We start from the raw sequence: 20,396 nt of genomic DNA on the forward strand, positions 1-20,396 counted from the left end.
CTGTAGATGAAATTAATGAATAAATTAGCAATTATATGTCAATAAAAATTAATTAAATGGTTAATACTTCATTTAAAATGGGTAGAAATGAGAAAATTAATCTGAATATGTACTCTAGAGGCTTCATATAGGGTATTCTGCTAGGTAGGGCAGGTAGATGAGAATTTTGGCGCTTCGTTACGGCATTTGAGACTAATATGGTCATTTATCGTTGCGAATAAATGTAACGGTAGTTGAGCAAACTCGCTGTGGATATTTGGTGGTTTACATTGAACATTATTAGTATACCAATTAGCTAGCTTAATACCTTCTCAATAAATTCATCTCTGATATTATATTTCTTTACAGATATCTATTGAAAATAAAACCACTAGTTAATCCGTAGTTTATTAGTACTTACTGATAATGTTCAATTTACTATTGAAGATCTTATCTTGTCGTATTAATTAAATATTCGTTACCCAGATTTATGCAGTTCTTTCTTTGAGACACAAACTGCAGTGAAGGTATCCTCCAAAAGACACAGCTCTTTCTTCTTGCAATTCAAAGGACGACAAAGTTCACCTGTGAAAAGAAAATTTTGTGATTATAATTGCAAATTGAAAAATGATCATTCAAAAGATGAATTGCAATTTTGTAAATTATTTTTTTCGTTTTATTTATTGTTTTATTGATTTTACTTTACAGCAATTGACAATTTGAATTTAATAAACTTGTCAATACCGTTAGAAGCATAGTAGCACAACTTAATTATCGATTTAATTGAAATAAATAACAATATCAAGTGTATTGAACTAAAAATAAATGTCAGAATCTAAATTGTTTTTTAGATGTGTTTTAGAACATTATCTGCAAGACACAATTGACCTTAGCTAATAGTCAACATGAGTATTACGTAAATGTAGCATATTTGCTGTGGATATGTTAAAAACACTTCACAGTGGCAATGTCTGTAAGAACATTTATGTAATTAAGTTTTATGTAGATTAAATTCAATGTACAAATTAATTAAGATTGGTCTATGAAAATTATATTACGTACAGACTATTGTGCAATGAAAAGGTATAATCATAAAAATAAGAAAATTTAATGGATCAAAATAAACATAGAATTTTCTGTTATTTTATATCTATATTTTAATTATTTAGTATTATCTTCTTGAAAGGTATTTCCTCAGACCATTTGGGTGTCTGGATGACTGAAAAATTAAAATTGTAGCTCTAGTGTACATTCGAATGGTTTTAGACTAATAAAATAATTTATTAGGAACGAAAAGGTATCGTTCTATTCTCATAACAAAAGGTCACTATTTCTGTTGTAGAATAAAATTTCCAGTGAATACATTTATCAATACAAAAAATAATGTATGAAAAATCAATTAATATTATTAAGGAAAAATACTGAAGATAAAAAAAAGCTAAAAAACTTTTCTGGTTGTTGCTTAAATATTTGTTCATTTTTTAAGAATTTTTTAAAACAAGTAGTATGACCTGGTTTTGTACCGACACAATGACTATGATCCATAAAGACTTTTCCCTGAGCTTCTATCGAAATTCCCTCATGTTTTCCAATCTTTTTAAGCGAAACTTTGTTAGTTTTACAGAAAAATAACGAACTCATGAGTGAAGATAATTTGTTTTTTCCATAAAAATTTTTTTTAATCAATCATTTCACATTTATAAAACAAAATTCGACTATCACAACTGACTGCAGACGATAGTTTTGATTTCTGTTAAACTCAAATGGTTAAATGTCGATTACAAGGATCTTTTGACAAGCAGAAACGAAACGGGGTGGATTTGTTTTTACCATTTCACCCCATACGTGTAGTTCTCAAAACATGAAAGTTAGTAAAAAGGTTTTTGAAAGAAAGCTGTGGTATCGACAACATCAGACAAATTCTGCGTTAAAATAATCTTAGCAGGGGTAGTGGAATAGAAGAAAAAGTTAGAAAGACGGAAAGAATGGAACAAGGGCGAATTACTGGATTTACAGAAAGGGAAGGAAATCGAATGGTTGGCCGTGTAAAGTTCGAGACGTGGATCTTGGAGTAGACAGACGGAAAAACTTACTAGAACAAATTTTATCGTGAAAACCGGAGGGAACTCTCGTAGTTTTCAAATAGACACTTTCAAGAATTTACGTTTATGCACATGTCATTTCAATCGAAACTTTCAAGTGATAATGAATAGAATCAATAGAATTCTCTAGTACCATTGAAAATAGAGAAAAGTTTTGATATGGTGGTTGATCTACTTTTTTCTATTTACTCTTTAAATTTTTTTATAGGATTCTCTTACAGCTATACTCATTTAATTAATTTCATTTTATACTTTTATGTCCCGTATTACCGACTACGTTGTAAAACTATAGCATAACGCATTAATTTGTGATTAACTGCCTCAAAAGCGTACTTTTTTTACCCTCTAGTATTTTAATTCTCTTTGAAAACCATAAACGTAAGAAATACTTTCTGCACTCGTAAAATTGCACGTTAGTGTAATTAGAGAAAATTAAATTAGTGTTTTCATTTTCATCTAAACCAACATGGATTAATCTTCATGGTCTACATGTATCTATGTACCCTCAACTCTGTAACAGATATTCTCCTAACTTAATTTATTGCACGTTTAAATGTGTTTTCACGCATTTTAAAGGTCACTTTAAATAAAAAAAAATGACAGCTACAGATATTATTGATAATTTTTTCATTTTTAAATAAAAGAAACAAAACATACAAAAAAATACTAGAATATCATAGTCTAATTAGAGATTGAAATAATACCCAAGCTTTGAAAATAACAATAGACATTTTATTTCCTATTGTTCGATATTCATTCTCCTTTGAAAATATACGATTGTTGAGACATCAATATGATTCTGGTTCCGACGAACAATAATTAATGGAACGTCATGAAAAAATTCTAGCCAAATTGATTGAGTAGTTTTTTTTTATTCATGACTTTCAAAAAAATATGTCAATTTAGTTTATTCTTTCATTACTTAATATTTAATATCTATTGATTTTCATTGATAAAAAAAATACATCTATAAATATAAAGAGTGCTATCAATATGTGCAAATAAAAACTCAAAGGAGGATTTATTTTCTACTTAGTACTACAGAGAAGTAAGTTTTCCATTGTTATAACAGAGTTTGTGTTTTTTTTAGAATAAAAAAGTTTGACGAATGCAACTTATTCGAGGATTCAATGAATATATTTTCAGTGAATGTATGCAAGAAATATTAAAGTGTATCAAAGGTTAAGACCTACGACTGATAGCTTAGAGAATCGAACAGGGTGAGGAGGAAACAAGCGCATTGAATGTGGCGGTTACCATGGTAATAGGGGAGGATATTCCCTCCACCATTTTAGGGACGCCAATGAGACTTCAAACTACCAAACTTGTCAGCGTGAACGTAATAAAATTTCTACTCCGTTTTTCAATGCAAAAAATAATATGGATTTGGACTAGATAAAAAGATAAGATTTAGGAGATAGCTAACTTCTAAAAGGTAGTGTTGATGATCCTTCAGAATAGTATAGCTTTGAGAATATTGATGACACTTAAATGAAGAGTGATGTACACACTTTTCCAAGTAAATATTAACCATAAATAGGAATTTATAAAAGTTTTTTTTCGAGCGTTTTAAAAGTTTACACCAGAGTCTTTTTTCTATGAAAAATATTGCGAGTCAATAAACTATTTTAATATTTTCAAAATAAAAGTCTATGTAAAATAAAACTTTGGATGGAATAAATGAATAAAAAATATGATTATAAGAGAGATTGATTACTCAATAAAAATGACGTTATCAATCCTGTCATATTTGTTATGCAATTTAAATCTAAAAATGTTCTATTTATGTACATCGTATATTCGCTGTGGATAATGAAAGGTACATAATATTAAAATAGTACATTATTAACTAAGGGAGCAAAGTATAATATTCTGACTGGGGTGTAAAATTGCATTCCGAGCCGAAAGCGAGGGTGGCAAATACCTAGGTAAGGATATCTCACTTTACTCCCATGGCAAACATACTATTTTTTATCATACTATCGTCCAAACTTAAAGTTTTTTGTCTATTTTGAGGTTGGAAAAGTGACGTTTTCTCACAGTGAAAGACAACACCCGTCTGGGCATGTGCACAGATTTTTTTTTTGTCTTTTTATGCGGGATAGAATACGTCGCTTTAGAACCTGAAAACGGGGAGCAAATGTTAACTTTGGGCGGGGATATGAGAAAAAATAATTTTTAAGCTCTTTGAAATTGGAAAACTGATATTATTTACATTTATGTCTTTCAATATATTTATAAATATTATCCACAAATATTTATTTCATTGCAGTACTTATATCTTATTATTTTAAATTGAAAATAAAATGAATTCTGAATGAAAATAAATATTTGAATATGACTTAAAAATTACTATTTAACAAAATGTTTGATATTTGTTAATAAAGTATTCAAAATAAATGATATGAAATTACCTGATAATTTATATCACTGAAAAATATTTGTGAAAAAAATTTTACACATGCAAAGATCAATATGAGACTACGCTTCACTGGATGATGTACTCAGACCACTTGAGAAGATATTACTCGGTTGGTATGACCAGTCAAAGGTCATATAGTTTTACCTGGACCTTTCACCCTTCTTTCACTATCATGCTCGGCTTTTTTATTAATATTTCAGCACACCAGCATTACTGAGTAATCATCTATCAAAATAGTTTCTTCATATAATATATTAATGTCGAAAAAATTTTCATTCGATTTATCATCAGCTTTATAGATAAATGTAAGAAACGTTACTTTTTATTCACGCGAAAAGAAGAATGAAATTTTCTAAGTATATACAATGTGATTGGATTAGAATATCAACTATCTTGCAGACACGTTTCGACACCTTGCATATCAATTTACTCAGGGAGTTGAAAAATAAGGTTACTTTTCATTCTCATTATTTTTGGAATAAAATTCTTTTCGATTTCATTTTATAGTTTCGTGCTGGCTAAAATCGAATTTCAACTTTGACTGGGCAACGATATTGTCATATTGATCTCTATAAAATTGAGTTAATAATTTTTAATAGTATTACTGAACAAAAAAAATTAATTTTATCAAAAAAAAAAATTCTTATTATAAGAATGTATGGTAATTTTATACTATCGCGGTCCCTTCGTTATTTGGCTCTAGAAAATTGAACAATCAACATTTTGGAGTGATTTTTTTTCTAAAATCTTCGTTTTTACGGCGAATTTATGAAAAAAATTATGTAAATGGAAAAAAATGAAAATTTATATTGGTTTCAGGGCTTTAAATGTTTATGTAAATGCACTCATTCACGTATAACTGTTGATAACTTTTTTACCAGTTATCGTATGGAGTTGTTATATTTTTTTTCATAATCTACACACAAAAACAAACAAATTAAAAAAAAATTTTATGCAAAAATGTTGATTTTCCATATTTTTACAATTTAAAATAATAACAACTTTTCTTAAAATTGACGATTTCTTATATATCATCGTTTGTGCCTTTCTGATTAAGTAATTATCGAAATAATGTGAATAAAAATATTCTCAAAATTTTTCAATTTTCTAGAGCCAAAGAACGAGGAGACCGTGAAATTATAAAATTACCGAATGTATTTTAAATGTTTTGTAAAAAAGAAAATACGGTAATTATTCGGAAGTGGGGTCCACCCTATTTTTAGCTATAAAAAATCGAAAAATTATGATATAGGAATTTTTTTTTTTTTCATTTTTACGGCGCATTTATGATAAAAAATAGAGCTATATCGAAAATACTTAGGAATTAGTATAACAAACTTTTTGTTTTTCTAAGTCTATTTTATTTGCAACTTTCCGTCTCAAATGTAACTCAACACATCTGTACAAATTCAGCAAATTGAAATTAGGACTAATCGAACCACAAGGACGAGATCAGACTGAAACCCGGTTCGACTCAAACCGAAAAAAGGATCAGATCAACTCGAACCGGACGAGATAAGTCGATAAGTTGTGTAAACAGGTCAAAGTTGAAAGGATAGATAAAAGACGGCTAGTTATTTTATGGAATTTCGATTCGAGTTAGTAATTGATATAATTTAATATTTCTTCAATGAATTTCAACAAGTCAATTTCCAATGATAAGAAAAAACGACAAAATGATTGTATCAACTGAAATAACATAGACAATAAATTTTTAGAGGATATCAAAAGTATAAAGATGAATAAAATAGGTCATTTTTGACGTAAAACTTTGGTTATTCGTAGGAATATTGAATGAAATCCAGAGAATATTGAATGATATTGAATAGATGCTTCAAAAATGGAATGTGATAGCTTATTTTCAAATTCAGATTTCTGAGGGGAAATTTTTTTGAATTAATCTTGTACATTCCTCAGGAAAAACCTTGCATACCAAAATAATCCAGTAATAATGCATGAAAAAAAGGATTTCAAGAATAATATCCAATAATTTCACTCTATAAATAATTGCCGTTATATTTGGATTTCAATTAATCATTGCTTTTTCATTTTTTAATGTTACTTCCAATGAAACAATAATATTTTTCTATTGGAAATACCTTGAAGCACTGAACTAAATCAAATAATTTTTTCAATGATTTCTATTAATTTTTAAAACATTTTTAAAAAATTTGAACAATCGGATTTTATTTTTTTTCTAAAACTATTTTTAAAATAAATTTTATATAAAAAAATAGTCTCTTAAAAATTGATAGCATTCCATTAACTTCCTCTTAAATAACTTTCCAATATTAAATGGATCAATAAAAAGCATCGTCTTTTAAAAAGATTATTTTTACAGAGTAGACTTTGGTGGCCTGTATCTAATAATATTCTGCATAATAAATATTCTCTTCATCAACGATATTTATCCCAACTAAGAAGTTTAAATTTTTTATCCAAAGATAATGTAATTATTTTCATAACCAATTAAGCTTCAATAATGCTTTCAAAGCAGCTAAACTACGTAGGTGTATAAATTATATTGGTAGTGATGCAGTAGAATAATCAAGATAATTTGACAGGATAATAGTAAGGATCAAACGTCTAGTACAGAATCGTTGAGTATAATCCTCAACGTGCTAATGAGAATCCCTAGATCGTACATTTTGCCATGCAAATGACATGAGAATGATGTTCATACGTAGAAGAGACGCAGTAAACGGGTATATACTCTCTAGGAAATGCATGAAGCTGAGCTGAATGTCTGGATGGTGATGGACCCAAGATAATAGCTCTATCCACAATCTTGGAAAGGGAACGAAAGACCAGAGAAGCTTGAGACAAATCAATTGGGATCACAAATATGGTAGGGTGAGATGAGTCGACAACTATTGAATAGTGTTGGAGCCATAAAGGATCCCAACATGCTCATGAAAGATTTCTCTGTCTTAACATCGACTACATGTATATACATATTCATACAAGCATGTATATGTTGCATTCGACACCCTCCACACTCGAGGGAAATTCTAGAAAACGAGATTTCTAAATGCGATTGAGGACAAAACTGCAGTCTATACTACTATTAAGCATTCTAGTCAGCTATAAGACTTACTAAGATCTGACTTGCATTTATTATTTTTCGCCATTCGGTGACTAAAAAATTCGATAGGAATATTTCCATAAAGTATTTTAATTTTATCTATTTCATTAAAAAATACTCAATACCTGAATATTAATAAAAGATTGAATTTATGCAGCATCGTGTCTGCATTTTATACACCTCGAAAACACTAATAAAAAATTCATTTCGTATCTAGAAAAAGGCCAACGGCTGTACGAATTCTCCATGATTCGTGATAAAGACATATAAAGACGAAATATAGATCACACACTTCCAACAAACCGTATTAAATACGTGATCTGACTTGGGCCTTTTTATGTTTGTTTATTGCATCCATTTCATATGACTTTATTTTTATTCCTCACGTTTGAATAAGGGTTAATGAGAAAAATAGCATTTACAGCAACGTCGTCACTTTTTATAGAGAAAATGATAAAGTTTTATTCATTTTAGTGAAAATTATGAAATTATTAATGATATTAAATTTAAAACTTAAGTGTCCTCAAACTTTTAATATTTCATTCTGTCTTAGTTTTTGTCACACTTTTTTTTACAAACTATTTTTTAGAAAAAAAATTCATGTGTAGTCTCTGATTCCAGAAGGTTTCTTTTCAAACATTGTTTCCATTTTTTGCAAAAAAATTTAAAGATTTTCAAACTTTTTCTTCGCATTCCTTTTCATCAAAGAAGCTGAGATAAAGCATAATCGTTTTCAAAAAATTCTAAAACATTCTCTTGGAATTGCTGAACTCTATTTTTATGTTTATGTATATAAAAGGTTTAATATGTTAATCAAAAGTCCAATAAAATTCATCAAAATATTAAATTACAAAACTCATCGTTAAATAACTCGATTGACATTGGAGTTTTGATTAATGATCAAAACTAAAATATTACTAATCAAAATACGTTTAACATTACTCACTGTTTGGATCATGTATCCATCGCTTTTTATCTCCAACTTTCATGATTTTCGTATCATCCTGAAACATAAAACATAATAATTAATTAATAGATTGATCGAAAATTGAACTTTCAAATTAGTTTGAACCAATTAATGAGTTAACAGAGTGTATAAAAGTTTTTTTCCTGACGTATATCAATATAAAAATATGAGATTAAAAATTTTCGATATCATATTTTACTTTTGGAGCATCAGATTTAACTTTTTTATGTCGTTATGAGTGTGCTTGTACTGTAAACTTCGATGGGGTAATACTCTCACGTAGCCAGATATTGAATCCAATCCAGATTTTAATCCAAAAAACCACTCAATAGATATAGTTGCTCCCTGGTATTACATGGATTATATAGGAAGATAATTACATAAAATAAATATTATCTAATATGACGAGAAAAATGGAATTTCGTTACAAACGAAGTAAAAGATAAGCCAATATTTGATTTAGTCTTTGAAAATAAATTGAAGGTTTGAGTCCAAGAGAGGAGTTTTTATAGAAATTCCAGTCGTGCATCTTTCGGGTCCCAAAGAGACGTGTTTAATTGCACGTTAATTAACGCCAGGTACTAGCAGTAAGTACAGAAAATTCTGTTGGGAATACGTAGCAGAAAAACGATAAAGTTGAAAAGATTTAGAAAGTTACCTACTAATGTAACTTTCAATATAATTTTTAAGTAAAAGTAAAGAAGTGCTAGATGAATGCAAATTATTATTTTAAAATAAAAAAAAATTTGTCTTTTTTGGGAATTCAATTAATAGAAATCATACTATCAGAATTTAATGCGTTTCAAATTATTAAATTTATTGCTAGTCATTTCCGACGCTTTATGTCCACCACCATACTATAATAGGTTATCTTCAACTAATTGTTCGGAATGGTAAACTTTCCCAATTACCACTCTTATGGTCCGATTTAGTTTCATCGAACTCGGACCATACGATTGGAGTCTAAAACTTTGGATATATTAAATGAAGGAGTCCAATTTGTGGTTAACATTCTTTATCTTTCATATATATGCAACACTTATTCTTTCATCGGACAGAAAAGTATTGCTCGAAATGAAAAAATTCTCCACTGGAATGGATAAAATATTGCAACGAATAGATCGTTTATCAAGTGGTATATATTATTTTTTTTTTACAATACTTGCGATAACAATATGATCTACATTAGTGGAAATTATTGGTATGATAAAAATGGAAAAAAGTTCAAGTTGATACTTTCACGCCAACTATTAGTTATATTTAATCCACTTGAGCATGAAAGAAGAGCTTGATAATTAGCTGTGTGCAATTATTGGATTTTTATAGAGATTAAAAATTAAAGATAAGAGGATTTTCTAGTAATCAATAAATATTTATAAATAAAAAAAGAAAGATTGTAGAAAAATTCACTGTTAATTATTTTTTTTTTATGATATTTATTTACATTTTAGCAAAGTTAGCAGAGTTTTAACTAACTAGCAGTTTAATCTAACCAAACTAAATTCTGCTGAGTAAGAGAAGCAACAAAACACACTGTTATTTATATTCATAAAAATTTTTTTACATTATTTTATAGCACCTGATTTAAATATTTTGATAAATCCCTTATTAATAATTTCCAGTTGAATAATTTGTCTTTAATATTCAATATCATCAGATCATGAATGAAATATGTAAATAATGAAACGTTTTTCGAAGATAATCCATCATAAGCCATTTAACCAAGTATTTAAATTTACTATGTAAAGAGGAAATAGAACATTGAAAATATATCGGTAAATTCTGTGTGTAGATTTTATAAACTGAGTATACATAATACAATCTGCAATAACTAAAATTTATTACCAGCATATTTTGTAGTTTTATTTAAATATGTCATTATTTAAATACCTTTAAAAAGAATAATTCATTTTTGTTTCTTATGCCTTTTTTTTAAAGCAGCTGAAGATCTAAAAGCTTTCTTGTTTAGTATTGTTATCCTAACAGTAACAGAAGTGTAACAGTGCGAACCATTAAACTTTTCACATTTATTGTGAAATTTCTTTGAATTCGCTTCTCGAAAAGTTGAATGGCAATCAGAAAGAATAAATCGAAACTAAGTGTCGAGTAGAACAATGTAACGAGAAAGAATGCTTTCCAAGTAAAGTAACGAACTAAATAAAAGCATAAAAGTGAGAAAACGACAACCTAAATGAAAAGGATAGTTTTTATAATTATAAAAAATGCTTTAAATATAGTGAAACATTTCACTATTACTGTAAAAATATTTTTTTTATAGTAATAAAGCGTCATTGAGATAAAAAAATGAGAGAAAAAATAAATGGTACTTTTTTACAGTATATTATTTACTTTTAAGTGAAATGTCTTGAACCATTGATTTAAATCCTTATCGATTTATCGTAAAGTAATATTTCATTAAAAATAGATACTGAACTGGGAAACTAAAATACCGCAAAGTTTGTGGCAAAATAGAAAGTTCTTCAGATACATTATTTATTGTATGCACTGAGTGGAATAAAATTAGAAAATAAATCTTGTTGAAGTTCAACTTTCGAAACAGAAATGTACTAGTTATTTAGGGGGGGGAGAAAAAAATTTTGATTCCTTTTATTGAGAAATATTTTATTAAGTATAGTATAATATTCCAAAAGTAAATTTCCAATTCATATCACATTTCAATAATTTGATATCAAATTCGTGATACTATTTTCCGTTTGTACTTACCTTTCTATAAACATATGAAAAATTTTCTACGCAAGCAAAATCAAAATTGTTAAAGAGATATGCAGGACAGTAAAAGTAATATATGAAGTTAGAAATAAGAGATAAAATCATGTTATAGGAATTGCAGTTACAGAGGTCAGCAGATTTTCGTTCAACTTTTTTATCTTTCGCTTCGGCAATTTACTACCATCCATTACGTTCCTTTGTTACACGTCTCTACTTGCTCCTTCCTTCTTCTTACTACTCTATAGATAATGATGATTCGTCAGAGACATTCGATAAACGGCGTAAGTGGTTTTCATATTATTTTATTCATTGAACACAATTTTTACACTTATTGAACTTTGGTCTTGAGTTATTTCAACTTTTTTAAGTTTTAAATCAAATATTGCAGCTAAAATTTTCATTTTATTTTTATAATACTTTGAATTAAAAAGGAGTAGTACATATTACATGAAAGAAAAAAAGAGAAAAATTAAAAGGGTTAAACCGTAGTTAAAAATATCTAGACCGCAAACAACCTTTGAGCTCATTTTTTTGTAACATTACCAGAGCCTATTGATTAAGTATGGCTCTCGAATCGCTGTTATTTGAGTGAACTTCTAATTTTAGATTTTGCCTAAAGTTATCCTAAAAATTTACGTGATAAAAAATGGGAAACGAGTAATCAATCAAAAGCATTTGAATTTTTATTTTTTTTTAAATACTTTTCCGATGAAAAATGATAATTGAAAAAAAATCAAATCTTCTTTTTTCAGTGAATTTGGCAATTTAGTATAGCAGCAATAAATATACTGATAAAGATGAGCTTAACATGAAGTTAAACAATAAACCCAATGGCACTCAATGATTTCGTATAATTTATAAACAAAAAGGTTAAAAGGTTTACAACTTTCTATAAAGTGAATTTCGGTTGCCAAGTGTTATTTAAAAATAATTTAAATCATTGTAGAATAAATACTATAAACATTCGAAATTTGTTTTGTTCTTTCCCGTGAGACAGAATTTAAAATATTTTTTTAACTTCAAAGTCTTCAATTACAACTTTGAAGTTTAAATTCGAACTACAAATATATCATTATACATATAATCTAAGTACTTTCGATTTGAATTTTGTTGTTTTGTCGGCTTTAACAAAGTTGAGATTAAAAATGGATCTTATAAAATTTATTTTGAATCTCAAAAATGTATCAATGGCATAAAAACAATTTTATAAAAATTTATGATGACATCGATGACCAAAATAAGATTTTTAGATCAATTTAAGACACCAAAATCTTCGATGAGGTTGATAATTCCCAAAATGGAATTAAATTATAAGCGGAAATTAGAACATCAAAGGAATAGAAGATTTTGAAGTTAAAACTGAATTTTAAATTTAGTCTTGGGTTTCTATACTTTCTTAAATTAAGTCATTAACTATTGACTGGAGGCAGGATTCTGAAGCAGATAGAAAACCAAGAATACAATTGATAAAACGTATTCCGAATGTGTGCTTGAAATTTTAGATCAGTCTAAAGATTGGAACTATTATTAATGGTTTTTCAATATTAACAGATAACCATCTGATTTTGAATCACTTTTTCCCATGTTAAAGATGACTTAAAACCCATTGTTATTTATGATTCTCAATCATAAGTAAAAAAAAAAATCTTTCCAATCTAAAATCTTTCTTTTTTGTTACGATATTCAAATGAGTTGGTTTTTTTTTCAAATAAAATGCAAGAAACTCTAAGAATCTTCTCATTGGAATGTTCACTTTTAAGTAGATCAATGAGTTACATAGATAATCGACGTAAACCAACAGACAAATATAAATATTTACCAATTAAAAGTGAATAATAGTACTTCTAACTTCTCTCTTTGTAGTTCACTTCAAGTTGACTTACTTCAATAATTTAGCTACTTTTTACTTTTCTTTTAAATCTAACAATTAAATTACCCCATAAGATTTATTTAATTAGATAAACCTTAAATAAAAATATTAGATTTACGAGATCTTTGCTTCATATAATAGTAAAACGAATAATGATAATTTTAAAGCAATAAATTACGTATGAAACATCTTAACCTGCAGCAATTTTATATACATTAAGCTAAGCATAATTACATCTAGGCTGCAAGAGTTGGACCATATAAATAGAGGAGTTTTCGTAGTGTGGGTGTTCACTGACATCCGTTTATGAAATAGTACACAGATGTTCATACACTAGTGCCTGCCTATATAATCTGTTTCGCTAGGTGTGAGCCCACTAAAATCCTGTACCTCCTCACTATACTCCGATTTTCATTTGTGTAAAACGTAATCGCTTTTACACAATATATATGGATATACTCAACACTCAACCAACATATGAACTTACAGTCGTTATTGTACACAGTGCTTGTATTTCCTGGAGAACAAGATGAGAGAAAAGCCCTAGAGTCCATACTCTGAAATACACTAGACACAAATATTTCTTGACCTTACCATTTATCTTCCCTCTATTCCCTTTTTGGGCTTTTTTTAGTTATTTATTTAAATCTAATAGAAGTTTGTGTGTGCATGTCCTATTTACTTATTAATTTGGTGGTTGAAACAGGTATTTCTCGAGAGGATAACCACGTTATTTTAATTTTTTATTTATCAACAAAACAATAAATGATTGATATTTGATAAAAAGTTATGGTAAATTTATTGGTTACCATTTTATTTATGGATTCACTTTATATCAATTTATTAGTAGTAATATTTTTTATGCACTCAGTAAATGGAAGTAAAATTTTTGGTAGATTAACAGAGATGCTAATAAAGTGATATAAAATACTCAACTGAATTAAAAGTGTTCAATACATTTGTGCATATACATTATTTAATCCAATGGCATTGTACATGGTAAATTTGCACATTGCAAAATATAGCTTAATCGAGTACGATGGAGAAAGATCACTTGATGTCATGTACTTTTAAAGGTTTAATATAAATTCTTGTAATTTAAATGAGTTTGCTGAAACTCATCATTCAAACGATTAATCAAGTATTTGATCATTTAACCTTGTTTATAATTCTTTAAACTTTTTAAATTAAACTCTTCTTTAATCAACTCAATTACACTTGGATAGATTTATAATAAGTAATAAAAAAGTTGTTAATGATCTGCAATTTTAAGCATTTTCATAAAACACTAAATTTTAGCCATGTGCTTAAAATTATCAGATTCTTCAAAGTTCTCGAGAATGAAAACAGTCTACTTTTGTGAAGTAAAAGTTTGAGTGGAGTTTAGAACGACATGTGGTGTACGTATTTACATGGGTAAATTATTTGAATAGCTTGTTGAAATATGCGAATATGTATTTACCATATGAGCTTATGTTTGTCGTCTTGTTGAAAGCATACCACTTTTACCTTGATCAACATCATCACCAACTTTTTTATAAATTAATCTAAACTCATTTGCAGCTGTAGAAGTTGAAATTTATTTAAATCAACCTTATGTTAATGTTTTAAAAATTTTTACAGAACCAACAGTTATTGCTAAAGTACATTCAAAGTATTCATGTGGTAAAGATACCATTTATCATTCAGGATATGTAGAACTTGCTTTAAAGAATTTTGTAATCAAAAAACATATCTTATTTGTCACAATCCGTTGATGGTTTATGATCTTGGAGAACCATAAAACTTGATGTTCTACTGAATGATTAATTATACAGTCAATTGATACTTTCTTGACTGTACACAAACATTTATCAATTTCCATCAACTATTAATTAAGCTGACTGTTATCTTCATGAATTGAGTTGACTTTAAAAAACATACTAAAGTTAGAAGTACGTTATTCATCTATATTATTAATATACTCGTAATTATATTTACTTATTATTCATTTAAAATAATGAATTACTTCACAACTCTTCTTGTTGATTTATAAGAGAGGATATTGGCTATAAATGCCAATATATAAATACTACGAATTTTATTCATATTCATATTATAGATAATGAATGCAGCTTCGTGAATTGCAGTAAAAAATTTGAGGTATAACCTGGAATTGACAGATAAATTTTTACAGCAAATGCACGTTCATAAATTCTGTAGACTATTGAAATGGACATAAATTTATTACGTGACTCAATCTTGCTTCAACGCATGAAATATTTTATATTATAATACGTATTTCTTTATTCTATTATACAAAGTTTAATAAATAAATAAAAAAATAAGGTTTAAGAGTGTGCTAGAGACAAGCAATATTAAATAAATATAAAAAAATGTATAAAAGATAAATTAATAGATAAAGTTGTGAGTAGTAGAGTCAGGAAGGCGTTTAAAAGTTTTACTGACAGTTTGCGACAACAGTGGTTGGTTATCGATAATACGTCAGGTGTTAAAAAAATATTGACTTTCTAAAACCATCAAGATCGAAGGTAAATGACTAGGACATGGCACTTTTTTTTAAAATCAATTTTTAAATATATTTTTGTAAACAAGATGTAGAACAAGATAAAGAATCATGACGAGTGGAAGTAACTGAACGGATCCAGTGTTGGTATTTAAATTCGTCACGTTTCAGATAACGTCGTGAGGTTGTCATGCTTACTTGCTTACGCTATCCTCTGCTCTGGGAGAAGAGAATAGCACCAGAGGCGAGACTTTTCGTGCATAAACTCTGATAAAAACGTATTTTAAATTTTTCCATGATATAATATTACGCGAGTAATAATTTTCGTATATTCATATATTTCATGGACGTTTATGTAGCCACAATAATTCAAAATTTTCTCTTGAAAATAAAACCTCAAGTGATATATTAGTTTCTACGACCTAATTGTCCATTTATTGTGATAGGAAATTTATTTTCTAACAGTCATCTTTTTTCTTTTTGATACAAAAAGCAAATTGGCTGGATCAAGTCTGTTACTATGGAATGAAAACTGAATTTAATTATTATCAAAAACATAATCATTACTTGGTATTTCAGTTGTCAAATAATCTGTGTACTGTTACAACTGTATTCAAATACAGTTTAATTCGAACAATTTTTTTTCAAAATGAATAGTATGTTTTTTTCGAATAAAAATTTCTTCTTTTTCTAAAGTTTTTAGTTCAGTATTTTTAGAATAAAATGAACAACCAGGTTCACAAAAATAATTGGCAATCTGTGGAATGCATTAATATTCAAAGCATAAAAATTGTTTGTTTTTTTAGTATTATGAAATATTGTTGATAAATATGAATCATCATTGTAAAACCATTCAAAATAAAATATTCAAAAAATATTCACTCAATAATTAATAAAAAAAACATCAAATAATACGCTATTTTTTAAAGCCATATTACTAATTAAATTCCTATCTATTGAGTGACGTTTTAATTGATATTGCCAAGGTTCTATTGTTTTCATAAATTCAACAATAATTTAATTTCTCAAAATAACTTATCAATATTAGCAGTGAATTGATATTCAGATTCTATTCATAAGATATCTTCAACAGTCTGTATGGTTAAAACAAAACTAGCATATAAAAACAATATGAAAAAGAAGAAAAATTGCCAGAGAAAAAAAAAGGCAAAAGAAATGATTTTCTTCTTCTGTCGTATTCTGTTTATTTGAAGAGCTGCTGAAGTAATCAAATACTGGCTACTTCCTACTTTTCTCTTATTCTCTTTACTTCTCCACTTTCACTAGGCTCATAAGCGATCTTGCTTTTGTATTTCTCTTTTATAGCATTATTACCTTTCTGCACTATTAGCTAAGACAATATTTACTCAGAATCAATGGAATACTTATAAAAACTTGAGTATCAAATACTTTCATTCTTTTCTTGTTGTTAAAAAAAAAGATAAATTTTCTTTTCTTTCTTTATTATTTGTTGAATTATTTTTTACAACAATTTGTGAGAAATACTATTATTATATCCCACAAACTATAATTTACTTTATAAACGCTGACAAGAGCTTATGCAAAAATGAGATTCAAAGTTGTAGAACTTTGAAAGTAAAAAGAGGCGATAAAAAAAGTGTAACCATCTAAATATAGAAATACAAACAACAGTGTAGGCAGACACTGTATAGAGACATAATGTAAGTAGAGCAAGCAAGTAGTATAATACCGGAAGGTCAGCCTGGCCATTAGTTGAACAAACGAGGATTCAACTCATTCAAAGATAAGACTTACTATGGAGTGTCTTGACTAACCGCAGTCTTATTTCGATCCCGTATAACTTCTCTTTCTATTTCCGGTCTACTGTTCGCTTTATAATTAATATTGTTCGGTATTAGTTTGTTATGAACTCGGATGTAGTCAACTTACGGATTACTCGGGGAATTTCAAGTTTTTCTGTCAAAGTTTTTGTTTATTCATCGACTTTAGCATTAACTATGCACTACACAGAAGATTATTTATTAATTTTTTTCTTTATTATTATTAGAACGAGACATGATTTATTAACGTTGGACATTTATTATCAAAAAAAATTAATAATAAAAACTGAGAATTTTTTTTTCAGCAGTAAAGTGAATTTAATAGCCAACCATCAAGCTTTTTTCCTAAACACTAATAGATACCATCAAAATCCTGACCTAAATTTGTAACAAGTTCGCCCTATAAGTCTACCAAAAATAGCATGTTTTTTTTAACGATTTGCCCAATAGTCTGGAAATAAAAAATATTTTTGTCACGGTGTATTCACGGAAATAAAAAAAGAAGAAAAAATCTATATTGATACATATCTACACTGCAGTCTACCAGGAACAAATAACTGTTGAGTGATAGATAATACCATTGATCATTAATCAAATAAATTGAACGATAACATAATATTTATATTTACATAAATGATTCGTCAGGAAACATCTGATCCTAGAATATTAATATACAAATAAAACGTTTGAATGTTGAAATAAATACAATGAAAAAATTTTAATTATCCTCAAGAGTCAGTATACATGTCGACTTGGCTATAAAAGCGAATAGGAGTGGTGCTACATAATTGAAATGCACTTCAAGTGGAAACAGTCTACGTTAGGTCAGTCTTTTGAGACCAGTTTCCACGTTTCTGTCATCTAAATTCATAATAAGCCGATCTAACCTGTAACTTAGAGGTGATGGTTTAGATTTATAGCAAGACGAATAGGACATGAAGCGAATTCTATATGTATTTCTAGTGTTATATGTTCAGAAAACCATACTATCACTGAAGTTGACATTTAGACATAACACGAGATCCGTATGACATGTATAGCACTCTAGAGAATGAACTTAATATTATTACCATGTCTATCCATAAATATAAATATATATATTCACGTTGAAATTATTTTATGAGAGCAATGTGCTTTGAATATATATTTGCAAATAATAACCATGAAATATGCTCTTCTGATACACACTGGTCACATTATGGCTGATAAAAATTTTATTATAGAAGTCAACGTGTGCAATATTGATAGAAAGTAACACTCTGGTCAACTAGAGTTCAAGACCAAATGATATATTATTTATATCCATCATTTTTTGGTATCAAAAAATGATATATTAATAAAAACAAAAAATTAATTGTTTTGAAAAAAATATTTTATAAATGGAAAGAAGTAATGTTTGATGAGAAAATATTTATTTGCACTGCCATCAAAAATACTCGACTGTCTCAAAAATAGCTGATGAATTGGAATGAGAAAATATTTATTGATGGCTATTTAAAAAAATATTGTTTCGTTTGAATTAATTTTTCCTGTAGCCCAGATAGTGTAAAATACCACATGTTTACAAAGTAGAGAGTTTTTCCAATAATATTTTTTTTTTTTTTCGAATTGCAAAAATTATGAGTAAACGGTTATCGGCTTTTGATGATAAACCAAAAAAACTCGTTGATATTGAATTTATTTATTTATCAGGTAAATATTTAGTAAGCTATATTTTTTCAAAAACTATTGATTACAGAGAAACACATCGAAATAAAATTTAATTCATTTTAGTGATTCTTTTTTTTTTTAATTTCCCTTAAATGATAGTAACGATACTATAATCAAATTTATAATTCTTCTCAGACTTCCTAAAATTATGATGTTAATGTATCTTATTATCTAACTATTTTGTGTTAAAACTACTTGCTTTTATTTCCCCTTTTTTATTTTGTGTTAATTTCATTGACCTTTTTATGTTTATAGAATGCTAAAAATGATTTTACAGTTGAATTTATTTCAATTTAATGATCAATTCGTCATTTTGCAACGACTAATTTCAATTTGATGAGGGAATAAATTTTATATTAACATCAAAAAACCAACTTTAATACACACATTGGACATGAAGAAATAATTTATCAAAAATAAATCAGCTCTGCTGAATTTTATTTTAGTATATAGAAATAAACTCAAGGTTAGTTACTTCATTCGACGCATTGCGCTTGGCTTTCATCGATCGTTGGAAAATTCACAGAGGTCACAATAAATTCTAGTGACCTATCGAACTCCAGAGTCAATGATGGTTTTCAACTATATGCTTATTTCTTGCACGTGAATTACATCTACATGTATATTAGGATAATACAACACCTGTACTTGTTAGGCTGGTATGCATAGCATACTTGTAGCTATACATAACTCAACTATGCAACATGTAGCTAACACGCAAAGCGCACCACTTAACTTCCACACTTGTCAATATACAATATGATATAATAAATACCTCAAACCACGAGCCTAACTGCATTACGAAGTCATTTCCGCGATGTGTAAAGTATTTTTACGATTTTATAGATGATACATAACCTTCAGGACATCATATGTACACGTGTATACTAGTTGTTACATCCCCATTTAACTACATGTGATAACAGTAAGGAAATTCATAAAGGAACATGTAATGAGACAACGAGGTAAACGGTTTTCCAATATGCAATATCTACTCAAGCCACATAAAGATTTATCTGGATAATTTTTCATCGAGATCTAGATTGAGGAAAAGGAAATGAAAATAGTTATGACATTATTGAAGATTTTTTCCATTTATAATATTATTTTATTTGCTTCATGTTATTTTTCAAACATCACTTATGACTGAGATTGAAAAAAAAAGAGACACTAGTGATTAATTTTAAAAGCAATAAATGAAGGTGATGTCAACTATAAAAAAA

At 27.9% G+C, this 20,396-nt stretch overlaps 1 protein-coding gene across 1 annotated transcript in view; it reads right to left on the minus strand.

Annotated features, from left to right (window-relative positions):
• Positions 1 to 20,396, minus strand: part of Cow (Proteoglycan Cow) — a 57,395-nt gene that overhangs the window by 14,062 nt on the left and 22,937 nt on the right. The window contains exons 2-3 of the mRNA XM_035082171.1: positions 8,535 to 8,592; positions 462 to 564 (exon numbers count right to left, since the gene is read on the minus strand). Coding sequence (XP_034938062.1) covers positions 462 to 564; positions 8,535 to 8,592 — 161 coding nt within the window. The remainder of the gene's footprint in view (positions 1 to 461; positions 565 to 8,534; positions 8,593 to 20,396) is intronic.

Source organism: Chelonus insularis, unplaced genomic scaffold (assembly GCF_013357705.1).
Source record: "Chelonus insularis isolate UGA/USDA-ARS -01 unplaced genomic scaffold, ASM1335770v1 contig_121_pilon, whole genome shotgun sequence".
Taxonomy (NCBI): Eukaryota; Metazoa; Arthropoda; class Insecta; order Hymenoptera; family Braconidae; genus Chelonus; species Chelonus insularis.